General features: G+C 44.8%; 1 protein-coding gene across 3 annotated transcripts in view; it reads right to left on the reverse strand.

The window, feature by feature from the left end:
- The window catches only part of MYO16 (myosin XVI), a 609,969-nt gene that overhangs the window by 67,930 nt on the left and 515,902 nt on the right, over window positions 1-26,137 (reverse strand). For all 3 annotated transcript variants that reach the window (XM_053889237.1, XM_053889213.1, XM_053889198.1), the window contains exons 29-31: window positions 16,438-16,534; window positions 10,959-11,205; window positions 8,529-8,800 (exon numbers count right to left, since the gene is read on the reverse strand). In XM_053889237.1, the coding sequence (XP_053745212.1) occupies window positions 8,529-8,800; window positions 10,959-11,205; window positions 16,438-16,534 (616 nt within the window). The remainder of the gene's footprint in view (window positions 1-8,528; window positions 8,801-10,958; window positions 11,206-16,437; window positions 16,535-26,137) is intronic.

The raw sequence follows: 26,137 nt of genomic DNA on the forward strand, positions 1-26,137 counted from the left end.
CATGGGCAAGTCTCTCTAAGCTCCAGTAGAGTCACACACAAAATGATGATGTCAGTAACTATCTCAGAGGAATAAAAAGGAGAGATATTGTATGTAAAGTGGCCAGCTCGTGCTCTGGCACACTGTAATCATGGACCAAATTGGGGGGGGGAATCCAAATGAGAAAGGAAAAGAACAAAATTAATTTTCCAACCCACTGGACATCTTTGTAAGCCAGTATTATACAGGGTTCCCCAAAGCAGCCAACTTTTAACAGCAGAAAATACCAAACATGCATAACTCCGTAATTCATGAGCATTATTCCAAAGGCTTTCAATGTGCTAAAACACAGCAGCTCATAAGCTTCTAGAAAGCTAATGAACCAAACACATTTTTAACATTAGTATTACAGAATTGTTCCGAAGATTTGAATAATTTAAAGGATTTGTGGCAGATTGTATTTGCCAAAACTGGCTTCAGTGGTATTTTCAACCCCACATGCTCTTCCAGAACCTGGAAGCCAGGAGGCCCTCTGTGACTGCCTGCCCCTGATGAATAAACTATGACAAAGGGGAAGCCACCTGCCTTCTGAGGCTGGATCATGGGCAGTACAGCTTCTGTCTGGCTCTTGCACCCTTGGGACACATCTTGGGGGCCCTGATCTTTATGCATGACATCTGTCTACCCTGGAGCAGCCCTGCTGTGAAGCACATGTGTGGAGAGGCCACAGAGATGAAAGAAATACCGGGGGACCCCATCCGCTGTGGCCCTCAGCTGTCTGGGTTTCCCCAGCCTAGACACCAGAAATATCTAGTGAACTGAGTCTTCTGATGATTCCACACCAGCCACCATCTCACCACAGCTGTGGCAGAACCAGGAGGTGGCTTTGCTGAGCCCAGCCAGCTGCTGAGAGAGAACAACATCATGCTTGTTATTTTAAGCCACTGGATTTTGGAGAGGTTTGTTATATGGCAATAGAAAGCTAATGTAGATATCGGTACCTGGAGGGTGCTACTATGAAATTACTTGAAAAGTGTGCCAGTGGCTTTGGAAAATTGGAGGATCCTTGAAGAGCATGTTAGCAGAAGCGTGGTGATCCTTAGGAGTGCTCTTAGTGAGGCTTCAAGGGGAGGGAGAAGATTCTAGAACCTGGAGGAAGCACAGCCCTTTTTATGCCACCACGGAAGGGTCAGCAGCACTGTCACCTGTGGTGGTGTGGAAAATAGAAACCATGCTCTGGGAGGTGGGTGATCTAGTGAAGGAGGGTTGCAGGCAGAGTGCGAAAACTGCCTTCTGGATTATTCTAGCTTCCTCTAGTAAAATGTGAGAGTAAAGACATAAGCTAAAGAAAGAACTAGTAACTATAAAGGAGCCAGGGCTTTCTGGGCTTGAAAATAACATGGCTCTTCACTGCCAGGCTGTCCAGATGGCAAATAATTCCCAAGTGAAGAAGTAACTTCCAAGCAGAGATGAAATCTGGGCCGTTTCCAGGAAAAACAAACATGGGGCCAAGATCATGGCTTTGCGACCCTTTGTTAAGACCTCAGAAAGATTTAAATTAGGGCCTCACGCACCCTTCCAAAGCAGCAAGACCACAGGACTTGTAAGAACATTGAGAGCTTTGCCCCGCAGAACTCCTGGAGAGAGCCCAGAGTAGAGAAGAGATTGTCTCAAAAAAGTTAGTGGCTGTGGCTTTTCACTAGTGGAGTGGATTAGAAACCGACTCACAAGAAACTCACAAAGCTTTTAAGGGAATTGTATCAGCATGCACTGAAAGGAGCAGAGGCGTTACAAAATGGAAAGTTCTGGTGCCTCAAAATTTTATGAGCAGAAAGCAGGCTGAGAGCCCCAAATAAGATGCCTCTTGTGGATCAGGAATTATAAATCGAAGGTGAGCCAAGACTGCAGAACATGGACCTAAGAGTCACAAAAAATCATTTCCAGGCATAGGACTAAATTCTATAGGCACATCACATGCCCAGGTGTCGTACAGAAGTGCCTCGTGCCTCCCAAACTCCCCGCTCCGGTCAAGGGCATCCAAACCCATCCCTCCAGGTATTCCCCGTAAGGAATAGAGAACCTGTCTTCAGATAGAAGGGGGCATCCTGGAAGAGCTGCCTGGCTAAGCAGCTGTCCCTGAGCCCGGGACACCAGGGTCTGGCAGAGATGGATGAGGTGGGGACTTTGGGTCTGGCCCTGGTAGGGGTGAGGGGATGAGGCTTTGGGGAGTTTGGAGGAGGAGTGAGTGTATTTCAGATGCGGGAAGGGTGTGAATTGTTTTGTCCAGTGGGTGGGATGGAACTGAGTTTCCCCCAAATTGGCCACAATAGTGTTTCTAGTCCTATTAAGACTCGGAGTCTGTTTCTCCTTCTTCAACCCAGATGCACCCTTGGGACCGCCTGACAGGTGGAAGCTGGTGAACACGAGATGCACGGCCACTGGGGCTGCCTGGCGCTCTCTTCCTGGAGCCTATGAGCCTTTGCCACACTGATTCTCTACATATGACATCCAGGTACCCCGAAGCCGTCATGCTGCACACACCATGTGGAGAGACCATCTCAAGACAGAGATGCCCAAGGAGTCCTAGTCCTTAACACGGCGGAGGCACGGCGGAGTGCAAGTGACTGGCTTTCGGGTGATTCCAGCCACCAGCCATGGCCTGTAGCTTCACAAGGGACCTTGACTGAGAACCACCCAGAGGAGCCCAGTGAACACCCACAATCCAAGTACTAGCATTAAATGACTGCATTGTATCTAAATCCCTATGTTTTGGATGAGCTGTTAAACAACAACAGGTAACTGATACATTCCCTCAAGGTTTGCTTTTGATGCAGATAGAATGTTGGGTTTTTTTTGTTTCATTTTGTTTTTGTATTAAACTGTTATAAATAGAAGTAGCATGGCTTATTTGGAGGCAATAGAAAGGCTGGCCTCCAAGGCCCCACTGCCTGGGTCCAGAGCATGGATGTGTGACAAGGGACAGGTTATATTACCACCGCTCCCCGACTCAATGTTCTCAACCACAAAAGGGTCACAGTGATGGCACCACTCCACTGGGTAGCTGTAAAGATTGAAGATGCTTAGAATAATGCCCAGCACCTAATAGACACTGAGTAAGGGCCAGATTCTATGGTCATCGTCTTCTTACTTGCTACACAACTGGAAATTAACCATGAGTGACCGGCCGGCTTCCGTGGAGTGTGGGCTGGGCTTCGGCAGCACCAGACGACCTGGGGTGCTTTACTGAGAATGCAGACAATGCATTTGCCCGCCCCACCCCATAACTACTGAATTCGATTCTTTGGGGGTGAGACCTGGAAAGCTTTGGTCTTCATAAACTAAAATTAGAAATCCACAGTTGGAATATTAAAGTCTCATTTGATTTTATGGCTGTGTGTGTGTGTGTGTGTGCGCGCGTGTTCACACAAATGCTTGCTAATAGTTCGTTTGCAAATATGGATGTAAGGGTTATGAAAAGTGAATTTCTGTTAAGAATTTTGTTTAAAAAAAGAATTTTCTTAACAATTGTTTAGTCATAAGATTTATGGAGAAAACACCTGTGACTCCATCAAGATGCGGTCAGGGAGTAATATTTCACGGTCAAAGGACACCTCTAGGGCAAGTCCTGGTGTCCTAACAGTAGCTTAAGTGTTAAACCCTGCATTCTCAAACTTGACTCTTATCTGAGCTACTGTGCAGTAATCTAGGGACTTATGTCATTTTTAGGTTCCGTTAGGAGATAAGAATGTTCTTAGAATACTTGCCCTTTGAAGGTTTGCTAAGGCATGTCAGTGGCTTTGAAGTTGCCATTTTGCTCAGGACACAAGTTATTTGGCTCTATTCTCACTGAAAGCCAGGGACCTACATATTTAATCTATGAGAAAAAATGAACGAGAAGCTTGTTCATCAAGAAAATATTTGCCTCTGTGTGTGTGTATTCCAATCCTTCCAGTGTGATTTTGCCTAGTGTCAGAGGAAACTTAATGCTTAGTTTGGGACCTTGGACATAAAAGATGTCCAGACTAGCTGCATACATGAGTGAATGTAGCATCAATTTACAACCAGCTACAAATTGGAAAAAGGAAAAACAAAAAACAAAAACAAACGGGGCCTCCCCTGAGCCGTGATATATTGTGACCTTGTTATAACATTTTTTTCAGTGGGAGGAGTCTGTAACCTTTGCCATTAACCCATCTTACCCATTGGACTGCACCCCACATGCATAATGTCACTTAATGTCCTTCCCGACCCCTCCCCACTCTCCAGCAAGGGTCAGCCCCTTTGCTTTGCGCTCCACACCATCTGCTGTTTTTGCTGTTACTCTATCTCATAATCTGTTTGTCCACTTATCTCCCCCACTGGTCTCTGTGGCCCTCTGGGGGAGCCAGATCATGGAATATACTGAATTACTATGTGTTGAATGGACAAATGTGTCCATAAGTTGTGAAATCTGCAATCCCGTTCTTCTATATCCAGTGACATATTCTCAGGATGGCGTTCACGGAAGACCTGATTTCTGTCAAATATCATGGAACAGCAAAACAGAATCAAGGGGCTTCTGTGAAAAATACACTGACAGTCCCAATTCAACAAATCCCAAGGGTAAAATTTGAACCTGGCCAAATTGTGCTCATTTTGATTTATCGATAAGAATCAAATTGTTCACTGAGTACGTATTCAGTGCCTACTGTGTGCCAAGGGCTATTCTAGAATAAAGATGTAAACAAGATAGTGAAAAAAGAAAACTGATAACATGTTACTTCCAAGTTAAGTCAAAGATGAACTCTTATATCTATGCATATAAGTTGCCTTGTTGAGAATGGAGTTAGGCAGGATTTGCTTTTAAAAATTATGGATTCCTTTTAAGCTGTTTTCCTTCCTAGTTACTGTTTGCAAAGAACAACCCCAGGCTTTTAAAAAATAGCACAGTTGAACAATGCAGGCAGGTAGGACTACCACACCCCCTCACCCCCCACCCCCCGTGCAGTTGAAAATCTGCATATAACTTTTGACTGTCCCTAAACTTTACTCCTAAATAGCATACTGTTGCAGCCGCCTTACCGATAACATAAACATTCGACTAACACATATTTTGCAAATGTATTAGGCGTACTGTAGTCTTACAATAAAGCAAGCTAGCGAAAAGGAAACATTACTAAGCAGTTTGAATTTTATACCAATGTTAATCTTATCCTCTTGTTATAAAATAATCTGAGAATTCAGCCTAATGGTTTTCCTTCACCTAAAGTAAGCTAATAAAATTTTTCTCTATTACGACTACTTAAAAGAAAAGTGAAAAAAAAAACGTTAGTGAGAAAATCAGAAGGAAGAGAAAATACATTTTCAGGATTGTACTGTACGGAAAAACATTCCACGCATAAGTGGACCCACGCAGCTCCAAACTGCGTTGTTTCAAGGTCAACTAGACTTGCAAATAGTTGGCTCGAGCTTGCTAATAGCTTGTGCACAGGTGTCAACATTTTCTGGCTTATCAAACTGCTTCATGCTTTCCAGGCACAAAGGTGGTGAAAAGAGTGAGCCCTCTCCAGTGCCTCCCTGTATACTGGCTGTGGTGACTGGGGGCAAACCTATAGGAGAGGCATGTGTTAATAAGAACAGGCCTGGGCACAACTTGAATGTAACCTGATCATTGGTTTCTCTAAGATTCTTGGCTCTCATTTTCCAGCAGTTCCCCTTTACCAAAGGACCCTCTGAGCTGACTCGTCGAGTTTTTGGTAGGCCAAAAGGAATGACTCGGGTAAGAACATGACCAGTTGTGGTCCTTTTCTTGTGAAACCAAGGTTCACAGAGCGTTTTATATAGCAATCCGAGTTCCTTCCTGTCTTCTGCAGAAAGATGATTTTGTGACATATTACTAGGTGCCAAAGAACCCAGCGTTGTCCTCATGGTACACACACGAGGCGCGTGGAATCAATGCTGTCTGACAGAAGTTTCTATGATGATGGGAGAATCCACACCCTTGCAGTGTGACTCATGACTGAGGAACTGAGTTTGAAATTTCACTGAATTTAAATGGAAAGAGCCACAAAGAGCTAGAGGCGTCTGGACTGGCCCCCTCCAGCTCCTGTCACAAATGCATAAACGGGGCCAGAACCCCTGTGTGAGGCAGGTTTATCTCTGGAGGGTGTGGCCACCATTGCAGTTACGGACTGGAGACCCATGCCTGGGCCCCGCACTGGCCCCTGACTCCTGATCCTACAAAAACCAGCCGGCACACCTGGCCAATCCAATCAGCAGGTTCAATGAAAGGAGTTCATCTTCAACCGCAGGAGATGAGCGGCGGTCGTAAAGTCCACATTAAGAATCTTGTAAGAGGGGACAAATAATGTGATAGCCATCAAAACACTGCTTTAGGGGGTGGCCTCCAAAATGCCAGTTCATGGGGATGTGATCAGCGGGGGAGACCCTGACAAGTGCCTTAATCACATGCCCGCTGGAATTGGGATCCAAGGACTTATGTTTTACATAAAAATCCTGCCATCTCTTAAGTGAGACTTAAGAGCCTGGTGACTCCCACAGTAGTAGGAATTTCAGAGGCTGACTGTGTGGCCTTTCTCTTTCCTCTTCATTAATCTTTTATTCTGTCATCTTCTTTTTTATATATTTTTCTCTCCTATGGTTCTTGAGTAACCATTTTTTAATAGACATTTTTTTACTCCATCCCCAACATTTCCTCACCCTTCATGGCGATGTGCCTAGTGAGCACCTGACGACTCCAGACCCTGAAGCGCAGAGCAGTGGTTTGTAATGTGCACGCACAGAACTTTCTAGAGGTTACAGACTACTCTGCAGCTGACTTACTCAGAGTCACAGAACCTGTGTGCGGTGTTGGAATCTGGGCAGGGAGCCGTCTCACATACACGGCAGCGTTCAACCTCGTTTCATGTTGCTTTGAACTTCTGAAGCTATCCTAGTCTATTTCCCTTTCTCCTTGTCTTGTTAGTGTTAGCTTGTTGGGCGCTAATCTTCCTCTTCCAATAAAGCCAAAGGGATCCTTCTTCTCATCTCACCACACCTGTTTCAGCTCCACCCTGTAAATCCCGCGCAGAGGTCCCCAAGTAAGGACGGAAACGGGATGTGTTCCCCTTTTCCAGGGAATGCGTTCACGATGTGCTCAGTCTACGGCCACTTCCAGCCTGTGGGCTACATCAGAGGCCAGTGGCCCTTCACCTCCTGTTCTAACACCGTGTCTGCGCTCACATCTGCATCCACCGAAGCCTGACCTCCCGAGGCCCTCTGGAGCGCTATTTTCACCTTTTGTGGCTGTTCTTGCTGCACGGACGTGAGAAACACACCTGCACTCCTCTCCCCAGACTTAGGAATTTCTCCCACATTGCTGACGCCTACGTAGGATCATGGCATGACTCATACAGTACAATAGTAATGGGATTAGGCTTTAATAAAAATTCTCTTAAAGATCTATTCTTTCTTAAAGCGACCAAAAAAAAAAAAAAAAGGCATCTGGGAAGATAACTGGGGCCTTCTCATTGCTCGTGGCCGCCGACCCACGGTCTTCCCACCATGGCATCACCCACCTGCTCCCACACATGAGCGTGTGGTTTTGCTGTGCCTTTGAATCCTGGGCTCATTTGTTAACAGAAGGAATTGTGATCCATCCTGTGTTCAGGTGATACTTCTTAGTGAAATCTAACTCGCTATTTCATGCAGAATCTCACACCCCACCCCACCCCGGCACTATCACCCCTTACCCTGTTTATTTTTCTCGGCAGCAGTGATCTGCTAACAGACTTTATCTATTTACTTGTTTATTGCGCTGAGCATGTGTCTTCCCATGCTAGAACATAAACCTCACAAGGAAAGATAATTGTTTGTTTCCTTTCTTACGTACCCCCATGGGCCTACGACAGGCCTAACTTTCGGTAGGTGATACATAAACTCTGTGGAATTAGTGCCTGTTCTGTCAAGGGGTGCTGCCTCGATGCTTCGCTATTGTAAAAATTAATCATCAGGCAATACTAAGCCCAGGAACTAGTCGACGAGAGATTTCACTGAGAAAAGACCGTGACTTCCTCCTTTCTTTGCATAAATATTTCTAGGCCACCAACGTAGAAACTTCCCTCAGCTAGACCCCCCAAGTTCTGCCTACTGAATTCTGCCGTGGTGGGATTCTCCTCTGCCTGAATGTTTCACTTTCCACATGATAAAACAGACTTAATTTTTGATTAGATTGTGGTCATAGGGAAGCCTGATGCATTTTTTGAGGATTGTGGTCAGCGAACATCTACGCAGACTAGGACAGACACTCCGGTCAGAGCCCCGACGTCGAGGATGCTGACGTGGGGCCGGGAAGTAAGGAAATGATATCTAAGTGGCTTTTCCCTAAGACGCTTAGAGAACTGAATACATATTATTTATATTTAATGATGAAGAAGCTGCTGGCAAGCCAACAGCTGGACGGATTTCTATTAAAAATATATTAGGGCAATGATACTGCTGTGGGCACTCAGACACCGGAAGGCAGAACATCGGGGCCCCAAACAGGCACTCCCCTCCTCTTCTCCACTGACCTTCACTGGCCGACTCCCTTGCCGCTGCCCATAGGCAGGCGCTCACGGCCTCGTAGGAGGCGCTCAGCCGTGTGGTGGGGTCCCTCTTTGGCTTGGGTGGAGGCTGTTTCCGCGGCGACGGGAGGCCACTGCTGTCATCCAGGCTGGACACCGAGTGCAGGGAAGGAGACCGGGTGGATGGGCCGGCCAGAGACTGGATCAGGCCATCCACCGCCATGGGTACCGGGATGGAGGTGTACTGGAAATGCCTGGGTCCACCCTTGTCTTCAGCTCTTGGGGGAACAACACACAAACAGCACCCCACCAGAGGGGCCCAGATGCATTATTCAGATGGTAACAATGAACCCGCTCAAGCAGACACAATCACACCGCGGCCGGAGGATTCATGGGTAGCACTCTGGTTAACCCGGCATCCAGAGAGAGCGGCCCAGCCTTCTGGCCCCAGCTCTATGATGAATGAGCACGGGGGAGATGCATCACGGTGACTTTTTCAAAATCTCACACAAACGCAACCCTTCTGAAGGAGCGCCCCGTTTTCTATCAGGCACTCCCTGAATGAATTTTTCACACTCTGATTATTAAGCAAGTCAGAAAACCAGAATTTCAATCTGAATGATAATTTCGGGGATGATAATATCCATCTTAATAGAGAGTTACTGATGCATCAAACGCAAGGAGTTCATCATTGCCCGTTGGCAAAGAGCAGATACTTGACTTAAAACTGTCAAAAGTTTACATTCCTCTCGCGCGCCCTCTCTCCCCTTCCTTCTTCTCCCCTCATGTAAACTCCGTGAACAAATCATTTCATTATGCGCAGAATTATTATTTTTGTTCTGTTACTTCATCTGGTTGTCCAATGCCAAGCGAACCGCCGCTGGGATCCAGTAACTAAATAGAAAAACATTCCTTCTTCCCTTAATTTTACATCAGGCAAATGAACACGTAATCAAATTGGGAAATTGGGGTGGCGGTTTAGTGCCTGCCGTGAAAATAATAAATATTATTCTGGGAGTCAGATAAAATGAATAGTTATCCGGTCTAAAAAAAAAAAAAAAAATTCCTTCTGGCTTCACATGTCAATGTAATCATGTACTAGTGAGATGTCAATGCATTCATTTTACAAGGAGTCTCCGAGCATTTGTTCTTGTAATTATATCTTTGTGTGGCAGAGCACCAGCCGGGCTGGGATCTACCACAAGGCAGAGCCAGACACCCATGTAGAAAATGAACTAGCTGAAGATGAAAGCGTGGCACTCAGTGAATAATTTGTTTTCCCTGTAATGTTTAATTACAGTTTTCCGTACAAAGGGAATTTTTTTCAGTATTTAATCACCGAGATATTTGAAGCTAATTAGCGAGAGACACATCACCATTTCATCTTTAATAAAAAATCATTTGACATAGGCATTGAAGACGAAGGGGAGTCGTTTTCAATGGGAAACAACCAGATAGCGCCAAGTTCCTGCGGAAAAACAAACATCTGCCCGACGGCGAGTTAGGACCCAGGTCCCTGCCCTCCCAGGGAGGGCGACTGAGGGCCACGGGTGTCCTCGTCATTCACAGACAGGCAAGAGTGACAAACTGGAGGAGGACCAGGTTGCCTCCACATTTCTATTTCGAGCTCAGCATCCGAAGTGAACTTTAAAATCAAAAGCTTTCCCCCAAACCTTCCGTATTGGCGAAGAAAATGTGACAGATTACTAAGGGCAATATAATACATACAACCATTGATTTCACTACTTTTCTGCTTTCAAAAAACAGAATATACCATTATGCCCATTTGGGGAGTCAGATTTCCAGAAGTTTCTACGAGTCACCCTTATATACATAAGATTTGTATAGGGGCACCTGGGTGGCTCAGTCGGTTAAGCGTCCGACTTCAGCTCAGGTCATGATCTCACAGTCTCAAAGTCCACGAGTTCAAGCCCTGCATCAGGCTCTGTGCTGACAGCTCAGGGCCTGGAACCTGCTTCGGATTCTGTGTCTCCTTCTCTCTCTGCCCCTCCCCCACTCACACTGTGTTTCTCTCTGCCTCTCAAAAATGAATAAATGTTAAAAAGAAATTTAAAAAAATGGACTTATATGAAGATGTCAAGCACCAAGTTATATATTTTTGCTACGACAGAAATGTTAGCTGCCTTGAAACTTTGGCCTTGAGATGGTAAGTGATACAAGCATCATAGGGGAAGCGGTGATTATTTCCTCTGGCAAAACTAACACATATAGCACCTATTGCAAGAAAAGAAACCACAAGAGGGGACCCTTTTAGATCGCGAGGAGGTTTCAGATAGCAAACTGTGCATGTATCCACTCTTCTTCCCGTAACCGCTGTCATGTTTGACTGAACTTTGCATTAAGGGCTATCGGAATTTTCTTGGCTCCACGGATCAATTACAAAGGTAATTAAAGTTGCATTCTATCTGCCTTTACCTTTTGGCTCCTTCCTCTGGCTTGTTTCTGGCTTCCGCCTTCTCTTGATGGTGAGTAGCCTTCATTTCGTTCCGGAGCCGGTCATTTTCACGTGCAATGTCGGAAGCGTTCTGAATGACCAGGGCATCGTAGGTCTTCAACCCCATGTCCTCTGTGATCTGCAGGAAGCTGTTGATGGACGTGACCTCTCGCTGTCTGATGCTCCTTTTCTGAAGCAAGTGCTGGCGTGCTAGAAATCCTCTTATAACTTCCATAAAATAACACAATCAGGGGTCAGCCAGAGGAGCAGAAGTGAAACCCCAGACGTGCAACAAACAAAAGTCACAACACATTTATGTTTGAGCAGCTATAAAATAAGACCCGTTTGACTCAGAATAAGAGTTCACAAAACATTCTAATCTCGTATTTGAAAAGATATCGAAACCCAGCAATGATAACACTAGACGCAAATTCCTTAACTCGAGTCCTGACACATCCACACTTCTTTCCCTAACACAGGCTGGATGTGATGGACTGGATTAAAGTCAGAGGGCAGGAAGTAGGTTCAAACCCCAGAGAATTCTGCAGTGGGGCTCCAACTGGACCATTTTAGGACCATTATGTCAGAAATGTCTGAGGCTTATGGAAGTAGTCTTCTGACATATCACGTGATGTGTTAACCAGGCCGTGATTAAACTCCTAGAAAAGCTAACACTGCATTTAAGACATTGGTTTTCCCTTGAAATTATAGATCTTAGAATTCAAGCAGCTCCTTCTAACCATAGAAACTTAGAATTGGAAAGGACAGCATCCTAAGGTCACAGGGCCCACACGGGAATCCCTGCACCTGTCCATAGCACCCAGGGGAAGGGGTCATCTAAATCCTCCCAAGCACACAGGCTCCCTCTCTCACTTAAATGCAGAGTCTGTATTTAAGACTCTGGAAAGATATTATGTAGAAATTTAGGATGTCCTTTCTGCTTTCCGGGGATATGGAGCTAGAAAAATGTGTGAGAACCGGGAGGAATAAGTGGGCGAACATACTTTGAAATCGTTAGCCTGTCACTAACTAATGGTAAGACTTGCAAATAAAGGTAGTCATGCCCACCATTTTAAAGGTACTTTTCATGTGTTAGACCTTCCATCATCAAATGCCAAACCCCGGTGATAATTAATACGCCATTAGGTCCATTTTGCACCCAAAGAAAGAGCTTAGTGAAGTCAAGAAAACTTCTCTGGGTAAACACGACCAATGAACGGGAGAGCCAGGATTCAGCTCTCCGTGCTTACATGACAAACTCACTCCTCTCCCTTTGACCATACAGACGCTGCCTTAGCTCTCCAGAGAGCAGAGCCCCAACGGAGGAGTCATACATAGCAAAGCATGTTTGTGATTCATGTGAGAAGGTGCGTTCTAGCAATGGGCACAGGGTGTAAATGGAGAAGGGCGTCTCGTGAGAGAGGGAGCCCGTGTGCTTGGGAGGATTTAGATGACCCCTTCCCCTGGATGCTGTGGACAGGTGCAGGGATTCCCGTGTGGGCCTTGTGACCTTAGGACGCTGTCCCTTCCAATTCTAAGTTTCTACAGTTAGAAGGAGCTGCTTGAATTCTAAGATCTATAATTTCAAGGGAAAACCAATGTATGTAACAAAGATGCTTTATTTTTCTTTATAATGCGTGTCGGGAGCGGGGAAGGCCATAAAACATGAAGTGTTTTAAAATATTCCCTGGCCATAGAAGAATAAATGTGAGGGTTTTTTATGATACTCATTTTGATGCCTTTACTTGATTAGAAGGTGGAAGGAAAGCTGGACACGACTTTCCACAATTATAGCTGCAGAGGCAAATAATGATCAGACATCCAAAGTGCTTAAGGTAGGGCTCCTGGGTGGCTCAGTCGGTTAAGCGTCTGACTTCAGCTTAGGTCATGATCTCACAGTCTGTGAGTTTGAGCCCTGCATCGGGCTCTGTGCCGACAGTTCAGAGCCTGGAGCCTGCTTCTGATTCCGTGTCTCCCACTCTCTCTGCTTCTCCCCTGCTTGCACTCTGTCTCTTTCTCTCAAAAATAAATAAACATTAAAGAAAAGTAAAATGCTTAAGGCTTTTTTTTTCTCCCCCAAATGGCAATACTAAATGTTTACCTACTCTGGAATGCAGTTGTATTAAGTGCAAAACAGTCATGCTGAACTAATCTAAAGGGGAAAAATATTAAGCCATAAAAGGTACTATCAGACTTTCAGGATTATAAAATGCACAAGTGTTAACCACGCGATGGGCACGTTGAGAGAGAGAAGGATAAGAATTCAAACTGGTCAGTTTGCTCGCTCATTCCTGTTCCATTAAAACAATTTGAGACATTGACTTTGGAAGGGTGAAGGTGAGAGTATATTCCAGATGTTTAATCTTGTGGAATAAAGGGAAGAATTAATGTGGCTCGGCTAGACTTCTTCTGCCCCAGGGAACAGCAGCACTATTCTCTGCACGCTCATTCACCGGGGGTCTATCACTCTGCCTCCGGGGGACACCATGTTCTCACACTTCATACTGGCGGCCTTTAAAAACCCTTTAAACATGATATAACAGTTGCTCAAAATTGGTGTCTTTAATAAGAGGCAACTAGGAAAAATGAATTTGCCACAAATCAATATTGGTCCTCTTGCTGACAATTTAAAAGACTGCTTTTATACACTTAACAGCATGGAGATCCTCACAGACAGCTTTCCTCCAGGACAGAAGGAACACAGAGGGTCCAAAAGAAGCTTCCATGAGGAATAATTTAATATTAAAATGATTAACGTTACAGCTTTCTCCCCAACGCCCCCCCTCCCCCGCAACATTTACAAAAGAAAAATGAGAACGCTTGAAAAACTGGAAATAACTCCAAATTACATACATTTCGAGTAAATTTCACACTAGCAAAAAGTATGGAAGGGGCTGTTCCAAGAGATGTAAAAGTAAAAATCAATAATTAATGCTTTGCATTTAAGAGCCTGTAATTTTAAAGCTGCTTTTATATCCATTATTTCATTTATGTAATCTGGAATTACAGTTTTTATCTTGGTGCCATTTTTTTTTAAAGACCTGTCTCAATTTTGATCCCTAAAGGTGAAGGAGTGTCTAGATTTCTGCTTGTTTCTTCAGTTTTGGGTCAGGGGGGTCAGCTTAATCTTTGCCGTTAAATACAGGAGACCTTTCTAGTGAGCATCCCTGATGGAGGAAGATGCATGTTCTTCTAATTGTGATGTAGGAAACTTTCCAGGAGAATCTGAGACCCTGCTCTATGGACGAATAACATGCCAGCATAGGGACCTCCATTGGCTCCACAGCTCAGGTGTTAGGGCACTGGTCTGGTCCATGGGACCTCCCCAGCCCGGTTCTAGCTGAGGCTGCAAATGCAGATTCCGATTCTCGAGGTGGTGGGGGCCCGAGCCTCTGCATTTCTAACCGGCTCGCAGGTGATGCTGATGCTGCAGGGGCTCAGATCGCCCGGCAGGTGGCCATGTGGGGCTCACTGGCCTGGGGCCCCAGCCTTTCCCTACACAGATGAAGGATGACCAGACTGTCATAACCGAGAGAGGAGCCAGACTTGTCCAGAGCTGGGGGGAGGGTCTGCCTCCGTCAGCTGGGGCTCCCCACGCCGCCCGGCTGACCTCCAGGCTGGTGAAAGTGGCTTCAGGAGACCACGCAGAGAACCAGCCACTCGACCCTGCGGTTTGGAGGACACGGGGGCCGTGGGCCTGAGGTGGGTGCTGGCAGGCACTGACTGCCTGATGGCTCTGCTGGGAGGGGACGTACCTGTCGGGGTCCCAGCCTGTGTTTCTCAAGCACCAGCCTGCTTGTCAAGAAAGAGATGCCTGCTTGGAGTCCTCTAGAGAGGCTTGTTTTAAAGCACTGTCTGTGGTGGCTGGGGCTAAGGGAGAATTACAAGTGACTGTCCCAAGGGGAGCTCATGTCACTTCTCAGGGAGGCAGTGCACAGGAGTGCTGAGGTGCTCCCCTGGGCTCCAACAGCCTTTCAACGCCTGCAGCCCTTCCAGAGAGACCCTGTGCCGGACCGCACAGGTGCCGTTCGGACAGAAGAGCAGCCCCATCCCCTCACTCCTCCCTCTCTGTCGTCAGCCCCAAGGGTCCACACACACCTGCACGGACAGGCTGAGAGCCATGCCCACGCCCCACCTGCGGGGCCTGAGCTGGCCAAGAGGGATGGTTTCACCTGGAAGGGAATTCTGAGCTTCGAACGTTACTTGGACTCGACCTGCCAAACTCTGATAGTTCAGGGCACCAGCGTGTGGCAGGGCTTTCTCTCATCAGAAAATGATGGGACCCCTTGGAGATTTCAAGCAGGGGCTCCATGGACAGAGGCTCAGAGAGAATAAAACCAGTTTCGGACTGAGTTATGCTTGTGCTGGACATTTCCAAAGATAGCAGGGAGCCAAGCTCATGTCAGCAGGTCCACCAAATCTAGCATGTCATTTCTCCTTCTTCAGCCTTTCTTTAAATATTTATTCATGATATATAGTATAATATAATCATTAAGCAAATTAAAAACTAGTTATCTAGTAAGTACATATGCTTTATGGAAAGCATAGTGAAGATTTTTCGAATGTACCCATTTTCAATGGTCACTTGGGTTTTTATAGGAAAAAAAAATCTTTTAAGTTTTTAAAATTAAGTTTATTTATTTGTTTTGAGGGAGAGGGAGAGAGGGCGAGCACAAGCGGGGGGCAGAGAGCAGGAGAGACAGAATTCCAAGCAGACTCTGAACCGTCAGCGCAGAGCTTGAACTCACGAACTCATGAGATCACGACCTGGGCCGAGATCAAAAGTTGGACGCTCAACCCAGTAGGCCACCCAAGCGCCCCTATAGGTACAAAATTCTACATGGAATCTCCCCTACAGCTAAAACGATGCTGTCTGCTATCAAAGGTAACACTCCAATATCCTTGTCACTTCCTAAAGGAAGCTAAGTGTCAGGGATTTCACCAAGGCATATGTAGAATTATGTAAAATGTGGTTTGGTGAATTTGTCTGTTCTGGTCCTCCAAACTCCAGCAGCATATACCAGTGGTGCTGACGGAAATGAGCTAGGACTGTGCCTCATATCTGCGCCTAAGTGCCACACGGCGGATCCCAGTGTGGATTCAAAGGTACATCTTCCTGTCCTGTGCTTTTTGAACAGATCAACAAGCATGAATATTGGCCAGGGGGCGGACATGTACATTGCAAGAAATGAATACTCTCTCTTCCAAATTCCGATTGAGGTGAAAATTTGCTGTAAGATTTCAGATGAAATGACCACCACATAAAGTATGTGCAGTGCGTGCTGGTAGAGAGCTGCCTGAGCCTGAGTGTTTGCCCGGCTCCTCGAAACTGCCCACGCACAGTGTCACGGAAGGGGCCCGCTACCGTGTGGATCCCACCGACATTTAACTCGAGGCGCACTAAATGATTCTGTATCTCACGACTCAAAGACATTCAGAAAGGTAGTGTGTAATTGTTACCTTTTTGGCAGGTTATAATTTTCCTCTGCAGCTGTAGGCACAAATCATTGAGCTGGCCGGCGTGCCAGTATTTTAGAAACACTTTTCGGACTCCCATCTGAAACACAAACAGCAGGGAGACATTAAACAGCATGAAGATGCCAAAAATAATGATGGAAAACAGTCAGGCAAGAGATTTTTCCAGGAGAGGATTAGAAGGAACAAAGCTAACAAAATTAATGCCAGTACATCTTCCTTAATTTTTTTTTTAATGCGATTGCATTCACTCGCAATCCCAAAGGTTTTATTCTAATAAGTGTGTTTGCTGTGTGCACACAGGGTCGCTAATGTTTCCCAATGGCCGCACACTGGAGTTGGGACGGCTGCCCCACGCAGTGCCGGTGAGAAACACTGGCCTCGGTTCCAGCAGGAGAGAAGACCGTTCCTGTCAATGGTCGATGAACGCTCAGATCACAGAGTCAGAGACTTGTCCTCCCTTTACGATTATTTTCCTTTTTCAACTCAAAGCAGGTTGAGTCCATGAAAAAGGAAAACAATAAAACAAAAAGACCAAAACAAACCCAAAAAACAAACAAAAAAACCCAAAACCCCGTAACACTGACATACAGAATTGTTGCCACTCTTTGTTTCCACCACCCCCTATGTGATTATAAAGTGGGTGTGTAGATGACCACGGTTGTAGAGATGTAGCACAAAGGCAAAAGTCTCCACAAAGCCATCGATTGGCGAGAATCTTCTAGGTGATCGTGTGAACAGTAACACAACGAACACTTCTCGCCAGAGCTTTGAAAAAGCATGTCGCCAAGTCGGCTTCTACAAAAGCCTTAGTGGTCTGCAAGCTGGTCTGGATGCGCTGCGATGGAGGAAGGCAGCTGTCAGAGAAAAGTCTTTAAAACCACAGAACAATCGACCACATCCATCCATTTTTAAAGACATCTTCTTGTGTGTTGTGCATGTTTTCTACAAATTCGCAGAATTGAGGTAGGTGTGAGGAATCCCTTCACGACGTAAATTCCCACAGCCTCTTAGGGGAAGCAGGCGTGAATAATTGCAGAAGAGCCCAGTAAGGGCTAACATGAAACGCCGCAGAAGCTTGGAGGGGATCTTCTGCTAGATTAAGACAAAAACACCGCTTAGGCAAACCTTGTGATATGTTCATAATCACATTCTCAGCACTGGAGACAAACACCGGCGCGATGAGAAGACTAACACGTGTGCTCCCAAGCATGAGCTGGGGACATTAAAATGCTAACACCCTCCAGCCCCAGCATACATCACAATGACACCCGAGGCTTGCACGTATGCACACACCATTAGGTACTGGAAGGGTTTATAGGTCAGACTTGTCTCCAGAACGCTTGGCCAGAGGTGGTTTGCGAAGCTTTTCATATGGAAACGGAGTTATTCCAAACAGATGTTGTCACCCGCCCCCCCCCCATCCTTCCATCTAGCTGTCCCCTTCGCCATGATCTGTTGTCTTAATGAAACACGCAGTTGTGCAAGAGATTGGGGCCTGAATCTTGCATTGTGGCGGTCAGGGGGGTTATCAGATCAATGGGGAAAGTTCTCAACTACTGTCTGGCTTCAGAGGCTTCTGGTTGACTGGGTGCTATTCTTTGTTTAGTTTTCTTTTAGTTGGTTGAAATCTGAGACAGTCACCTGGGTGGGGAGCTACAGAGAGTTGTTACTTCCCCCCCTCCCTCCCATTGTATTGCCATTCTCTCTCCCTAGTTATTTTCCATAATTCATCATCTTTTTTTTCCCCCTTCCCAACTGCTGACTTATTTTGGCAGTCAAGAGGAAAAGCAGTTGGTACTGTCTGTGGGCACTGCGGAACAAATCTGTGAGACAGGCACTGGGAAGGAGGGAGCATGGCAGCTTTCCGTTCAGCGCTGACTGCGGTATGCAACTCATTGTGGGAAACTTCATCGCAAAGGCAAAATTCATGCAAACCTGGGTCCCCGAATGAAACTCCAAAAGACTGATAGCCTGCAATACTACGCAATGGCGGGGGCGGGGGAGTCAGTAATGATCACTGGGGGGACTAATCTATGGTGGGGGGGGTTCAACATGGGCAAAAGACCTATGGAATGGAATTAAGAGAACTGGATTCCACTCTCTTCACTAAAAGGAGACCCCGGCTGGACAGGAAGGGAGTTGGGTGGGATGACAAAGATCTCTTAGAGTGACATTTCTAATAGCCATTCAAAACACCAAAGGAGGTTTATTTTAAGATTTATGCTAGATTGGGGGGGGGCGCAAAGGAGGATGGTCTCAAGGGGCTCACAGCGAAGCTTTTGGGGAAGATCAGAAGTAAGAAAAAATGACAGAGTTGTGTCCCAAGGACACCAAAGAGGAAGAAGTGATCATGAATGGTATTAGGTGGGATTCAATGAGAACCAAGTTATCTAAGCCATGTAGTCCTGAAGGATGGGCAGGTACTCTCCAGGGTGTCTAGGGATAGTGGGAGAAGATGAATGTGGGACAGAAAAACCAGCTGTTCCTTTCCTGTGAACAGCAAGGGTCAGAAAACTATCTTGGGGTACAGCTGCATTTATGGTGATAAGGGAAGAGGCCATGCATTGTAAACAGTGGCCACCTCATGAAGAGTCTTCCAGGGAAAATTGGACATTTTCCTAGGAACAGTGAGGATGCACTGGGAGATTTACAGAGGTTCCTAGCTAAATTTCATCAAAACATATTTTTTAAATTTTTTAAAAATGTTTTTATTTATTTTTGAGACAGAGAGAGACAGAGCATGAGCACAGGAGGGACAGAGAGAGAGGGAGACACAGAATCCGAAGCAGGCTCCAGGCTCTGAACTGTTAGCACAGAGCCCGACGCGGGGCGCGAACTCATGGACTGTGAGATCACGACCTGAGTTGAAGTTGGATGCTTAACCGACTGAGCCACCCAGGTGCCCCTCATAAAAATAATTTTTCAGATTGTATTAGAAATTTATAAAGTTCCTTCTTAAAACTGTCTGGAGAATGGGTTGTCAGACTTGGCTTTGGGAGGTCCCTGGTGAAGTGGGGCAATATAAGGTCATCAACGATTTGGATTTGTTGTGGGTCTGTTGGCCAACTCTTACTTATCCTTCACGACTGAAATCAAACCCCACCTCCATTTTGATATCCATGCATCCACTTCTAGTAGGGCTTTGATGACTTCCATTTGCATTCCCATAATATCCTACAGATGATTCTTTGTTTCTCTTATTATATTGCATTGCATATTTGCCATTATGCACATATATTTAATCTCCTGAAGAATATGAAGATATATTCTTGAACTTCACAAGTGGTAAGGATGTGGGGAGGGTTAGATTCAGATTAGAAACAGAACATAAGGAATTGTGAAGTCTTGGTATAAGATGAGTCATAGCAATGGATGATAATGTCTTCAAGGATGAAAATAAGGTATGATGGACAATGAAGGCAGAAGCCGACCCAAAGTTATTGAGTAAGCTGGAAATAAGTCATGGAAGCCAGTAGGTGACAGAACACATGATGGGCGGGGGGGGGGGAGGGATAAAAGGAAAAAGAAAAGTGGGGTGAAAGCTGTCCACAAATGGTTTAGATGTAAGACAGAAGGTTGGGGAGCAATGAGTCAGCTGGCCCCGTTCCTCCACTGAGACAAAGGAAGTGAAGAAAAACTGAATCCTTGTAACAGAGTATTTTCAGGAATGTCCAGGTGTCAGTTCACACAAGGAGGCTAAATTGGAAGAGGAGTAAATATGGATGCGGTAGGCTTTTCTCTCAATGTATTAGAGACGTCCCAGGACCCGACAGTGGCTAGTTAAAGAGGGGTCTGAGTGCTTCACATGGCAGATCTGCATGTCTCCAGGCAGAACAAAAGGAGTCCTTGTTGAGATCCACGGATTGGGATGATGGCAAGGGAGGAACTGGGCGGGAATGCGAGCACGGGGCATGTGAGAGGAGCAATGCTAGACAGACAGATGCTCCTCTGGGAGCCAGAAGGACAGTCCAGCCCCCAAAGCTCCTGGTGAGTGGGTATAGTTATGCCCATGAAAATTCTCCAGAGGTAGAGCCAAGGGCTTTGTAAGTGAGGGAAGCTTCTGTGCTTTCGGTTCAGTGGGAGGAGGCGAGGACGGAAGGCTGAATTCACATCACAAGTATCCCGCTAAGGCAGAGCTGAAGACTTGTGAACGTGGCTGTGTACTGTGCTACCATCACATTTAGATGGGCTAGAAAATTCTTCTTTCAGCTGTTTGGGTACACTTTACACATATCCAATGGGACCACCCGCCCACCCGCCCTTCCTTCCTTCCTTTCCTTCCTTCCTTCCTTCCTTGTCCTTCCCTCCTTCCTTCCCTTCTTTCCTTCTTTCTTTCTTCCCTTCCTCCCATCCTTTCTTTTTTCCTTTCTTTCTCTCTTTTTCCCTATATATATATATTTTTTACCATGTAATTTATTTGTGGTTTGGCATTATTTAGAGACACTCATTGGTATTTTAGTATTTGTTTGAATTTGCTGGTCTTTTAGAGATATCACGTTTATAGTAAATGCCTCTTCTCTCCTTAAAGAATGAAATTAGCCATTTAGTAGTATTTTGGATTTCTTTGTCAGAAACTGTTTTGAATAACACATTTTAGTATTAAGTCCTCTGCTATCGCTGATGCTAAGAATTAGTAGGACATACATCTAGGATTCTTTTTTTTTTTTTAATCAGGAATGAATCTAGACAAGATCACATGAGTTCTAAACCTTCATTGTCTATTAATGATGTTGACTAGGAGAAAAGCGTTGGTCTTTTTTATTTTTTCTATGGAATAAGTTCACGTAAAGTTACTCTGTGATCAGCGCATTAGTGTGCTATACCAAATCCAACAAATTAGGCTTCATTTGAATGCAACCGAATGTCCAGATCACCTACATTTTAAATTTTGGTTACATTCTCTTAAAAGAAGGTGTTTCTTAGAGAACCAGAGAAACAGAGAGGTTAAAACATTCTCCTACAGAGCCCTTTCCCTGTGTGCTCCCCAGACACAGACTGTTCTGATCTGAGATTAAAATGTTAATGTCATTCTGACTCCTGTAAAAGTAAACCATCTGTGAATTATAGTCATTGCTATTTTTATTAGAAAACCATTAGGTTTTTTCTTTTTCTTTTTGAAGTGACAGATTTTCAAAGATTAAGCACAATTGTCATTGATGACTTCGAAAGCTTCAATTACTGTTACTGTTCTCAGGGAGTTTTTAGAGGTGTTGGCTGTGGGAGCTCAGACAGCTGCTGGAATGGCATTTCCATGGAGTGTGGGTGGCCTTGAGGCTGCACGGAGAGAGGTCAAGGGAACCTCCGAGGATGGCCTTCCCCCTTTTCTCCTTGTCCTCCTTCTCCTCATCACTGAATGCTGCCTCCTAGCACAGAGGTGCGGGAAAGCAGAGAGGAGCCAAGCTTGGTGGCAGAGGCTGCCCTCCAGTGTAGTAGAGGGACAGGCACCCACGGTTTCCATGGCAACCCTGCATCCTACTGGCCTTGCCCTTTTAGGAATGTCCCGCATTCACTGACTGGGAGACCCACCGGCAAAACTATCTTCAGAGCGATCTTTCTACACATCAAGCTCATGTTACATTCATGCTTATAATTACTTAAGAGTAGGTCATGATTTTCAGGATAACGTTCAAACTCTCGAAATGCTTATTAAACTTCTCATAGTATGGCTTTACTCAACGCATTCAGATTTGTCTACTCTCAAACTACATCCTGTTGCTTGCTGTTTCAAAACGGGAACGTGTTTTTCTGCTCTGGTTTCACGTATATGATTTCTTTTTCCTTCAATGCGTTTCTCTAAAGCGTCTACTGGATAAGCCCCTATTCATCCTTTAAAACACAGATGACTTGGTGAACTCTAAGTTTAGTGTGTCCCTTACAACAATGAACTCATTCTAACAGCGATCCACATCACTAATGCACCTTGTATACATCTCTGTAATACTACCGAGTTCCTGTTTTTGTCATTATTTGTATACCTGTCTGAATATTCCACGTGACTGTGAGATATGGGTGGGCTAGGACAATGTTGGAAAAATGTAAAGGTCATGAGTTACATCTATTAAGGCGAAAGAGATAAAAGTAAATGGAATACGAAAATGAAGAAAGTAGAATTTCAAGAGTGATTTTAATGGACACTAACTGTACCATGAACTCAGATATTAAAAATATAGTTCATTTTAAATACGTTAAAAAAACCTAAGTCCATTTAAACTATTTAAATGCATTCATTTTGTAAAAACGCATCTACCGCAAAGAGCGAGACACAAAGACGCTACCTTGCACATTTCTGGTGCCACCACATTTCTCATACATGATTATCTTAAGCCGAAATCTAGATTTTATCTCATAATTCTAGATTCAGTAGTAGTTTATAAATAAATAGTAGGTCGGGGCTTCCGGGTGGCTCAGTTGGTTAAACATCCCACTTCGTCTCAGGTCATGATCTCGCAGTTCGTGAGTTTGAGCTCCGTGTCCAGCTCTGTGCTGACAGCCCAGAGCCTGGAGCCTGCTTCGGATTCTCTGTCTCCATCGCTCTGCCCCTCCCCCACTCACCCTCTGTCTCTCTCTCTCTCTCAAAAATAAAATGAAACGTTAAAAAAATTAAATAAATAAATAAAGTAGCTGTTTATCAATAGAGAATTAATTATTTCCCTGCCTTCTGGCCACCTTCCTGACTGTCTCCCATTTATTAATCTTCCAGAAGCCTTCAATGACTCCATATTGCCTAGAAACTAAAATGCGTATCTTTGGGTTTGGCATTCAAAGTCCTCCATAATATGATATTTGTTCATCTCTGAAGAGCTCACACTTTTTACTCTTCTACAACAGATGTTACTGACAGTTATTTTAACTTCTCACACACTCTGTGAGAGCAGAAATCCAACGGGAGACTTCTGTAGACACTATCAAGGGCCAATAGCATTCTTATGCTTGGAATTTGTATTGAATAATGTTACTACTGCTGTCAGCATTATGGCAGACACTGTCCCTCTACATCTATGTCTATAATTATTGAAACAGCTTTATTAATAATTACATAAATTATTTTTTAATAATAGTTTATGTGAATGCTTATTTTTTTGCTACAAACACGCTTTATTTTCATTATTACTGACAAAGAATTAATCCTTAAAAATTTTAATCTCCCTTACTTTAAAAGCATTAGCATTATTCTAATAAATATTTGTCCCATTTAAAGACAAGACATATAATGTTATAGTTGCATCAACAGTGGTCATCTTTCACTGTAATATTAGCATTCCCAAAAAAAAATGCCTGGTATCTCTCCAAGTGCCTACCAAGTAGGTCTGTTCCCAGACTTAAAACGGGTTTCTAGACAGCAGGATGAACACCACACTCTTCCTTTTATGTGTTTTGATGTCTGCATCACTCTCCCATCAGCCTGGTTTTCCTTCCTGCCGATCTGAGGATGTCATTGTGTTCCTCTGAAACACACTTCTTCCTACTTTTACCATGCAAAGCACTTTCTGTGCCTACCACGTAATCCCTTTCAAACAGAAACAGCTTCAAACTCCAACACCTCCACATGCACACCATGACCAGTCCTGCACACATTCGTGGTTTTGTGTCATTTTCACATACTCTCAGGCACATGGTATCTTGTAGCTTTCCCAATTTTTCTTTCTCTTATTTATTCATCCGTCCTACCAAGTGTCTGTCCTCCCCATCTATTTAATCATTTATTCATCCATCCCTAACTCCATCACCCATCCACACATCCATCCGTCCCTCCATCCAATCACCCACCCACTTATCTATCCCTCTGTTCATCCATCCAGCCACCCATCTATCCATCCATCCACCCATCCACCCATCCATCCATCCATCTACCCATCCATCCATCCATCCACCCATCCACCTACCCATCTATCCTTCCTTCCTTCCTTCCTTCCATCCATCCATTCATCCACCCATCCTTCCATCTGTCCATCCGAACATTTGCCAGGGGCTTTCCCGATAGCAGTCACCTTGCCAGGCTCCAGGACCACAAGGACAAATAGAATATAGTCTATCCTTTCAAGAAGTTCAGTAAAACAACCATTTAACTAAAATTCATCTTCTCCAGGCTAAATTCACACATTTCCCTGATTTGCTTCTTGGATTCATTATATTTATAAGGATGGGCATTATTTTATGTGTGTATATTTTATTATTAATATTTCAGTATTTTACATTTTTCATGGTAGCTTTGAACAACTACCAAATGGAAATATTCTAATGTTCAGCCTGGCTCTGAATGTATTTTTAAACATCCTCAGAGGATACATTTATACTAAAATACAAGTTCTCTTTGTTATAAATAGACTATTCTTGAAGTTTAACTTCAACACAGAGAAGATAATTACAGCCACACACATCTAACAGAGTACTGTATCTTCTGGTATTTGAGGAAGGTGGTTTGGCTCGAATTACACATAATTACAGGCTAAGAAAATTAATTACTCTCACCTAGAACAGTATGACCTGTACAGCAAGCAGTGATGAATAAAAACTACTATTTTGAGCTTCCTGGTGAATAACTTACTATGCGATCCTGTATATTATTTCATTACAGAAAGCATGTCGACGTGGTCAAGAGCACTTACAAAAATAAACCTCTTCGTCTCAAAGTCACACATGGTGAAAAGCAAACCAAAGCCAAACCCAAACAAAGCAGACCAGCTTCAAAAGCAGAGAGGAAAGTGCATCGGATAAGTTAATGTATTCATTTCAAGAGCGCCGCCGGTCTTCCTTTGTAACAAGATGGCCTCAAGAACATCACTAGGAATTACCCACCTCATGGAACATACACGTTATAAACGACTAAGAGCAGCAGATACAGTCACAGCCCGTCATGCCGCCTGCGGCACAGACGCCCTGGCAGGGGCCTCCGCCACCAGTGTCCAACAAGGCACTGCCCTTTGCATCTTCTGATGCTTGCTTTACTTCCAAAACACAGGAACCCTCCCGGTCCTTCATCGCGGGCACCGGCTCTTATCTTGCTCATCCTTAAGAGTGTTTTTAGATATAATAAAAAATACATAGCTTTCCTAATTGTCCCAAAAACGTGTTCTGTGGTTGTGTTCACGGGTTCCTTGAGATTCACCTGCATGTATTCTTTCAGCCCCTGGAGGGCCGCGGGCTTCCATCGTTCAGAGCTCCGCACGTATTTTGTGCAGCAAATTCACGCTTGTTAGAGATGCCGGTTTGAAAAGAGATCTCGCTCTTCAAGTGATTTAACAGGCCTATCTGTGGAAGGTCACCGTGAGTCCTCTCCCGCCCCTTCTCCCCTCTTTGTCTCGCCCACCACAGCTCCATGTGCACGGGCTATGACACCCGTTTGTTAACTGGCTTCCTGGCTCTGCGCTTGCCGTCCAACAACACATTTTTTTCACGTTTAAAGCATAAATCATGTCACGTTACCACCCTCTTTGAAGCTCATCGGTGGTTTCAAAGGGAACTTAAAACAGAATGCTGTGTTTTGATGCAACCAAGGTCCCAGGGGCTTGGCCACCGCTCACCGCTAAGCACCGACCTCAAGATGGTGAAACTGCTTCCTGATCTGCAGAAAAACCCTTTGCTATTACAAGGCTTGGGGCATGTAGCAGGTGCTTAATAAAGGCTTACTGCAGGACTAAATAAACCTGGAGCTGGGGAAAATTAGATCGACACACACGAGATG

The sequence above is a fragment of the Panthera pardus genome, unplaced genomic scaffold, assembly GCF_024362965.1.
Source record: "Panthera pardus isolate Hobbes unplaced genomic scaffold, ASM2436296v1 HiC_scaffold_1, whole genome shotgun sequence".
NCBI classification, from domain to species: Eukaryota; Metazoa; Chordata; class Mammalia; order Carnivora; family Felidae; genus Panthera; species Panthera pardus.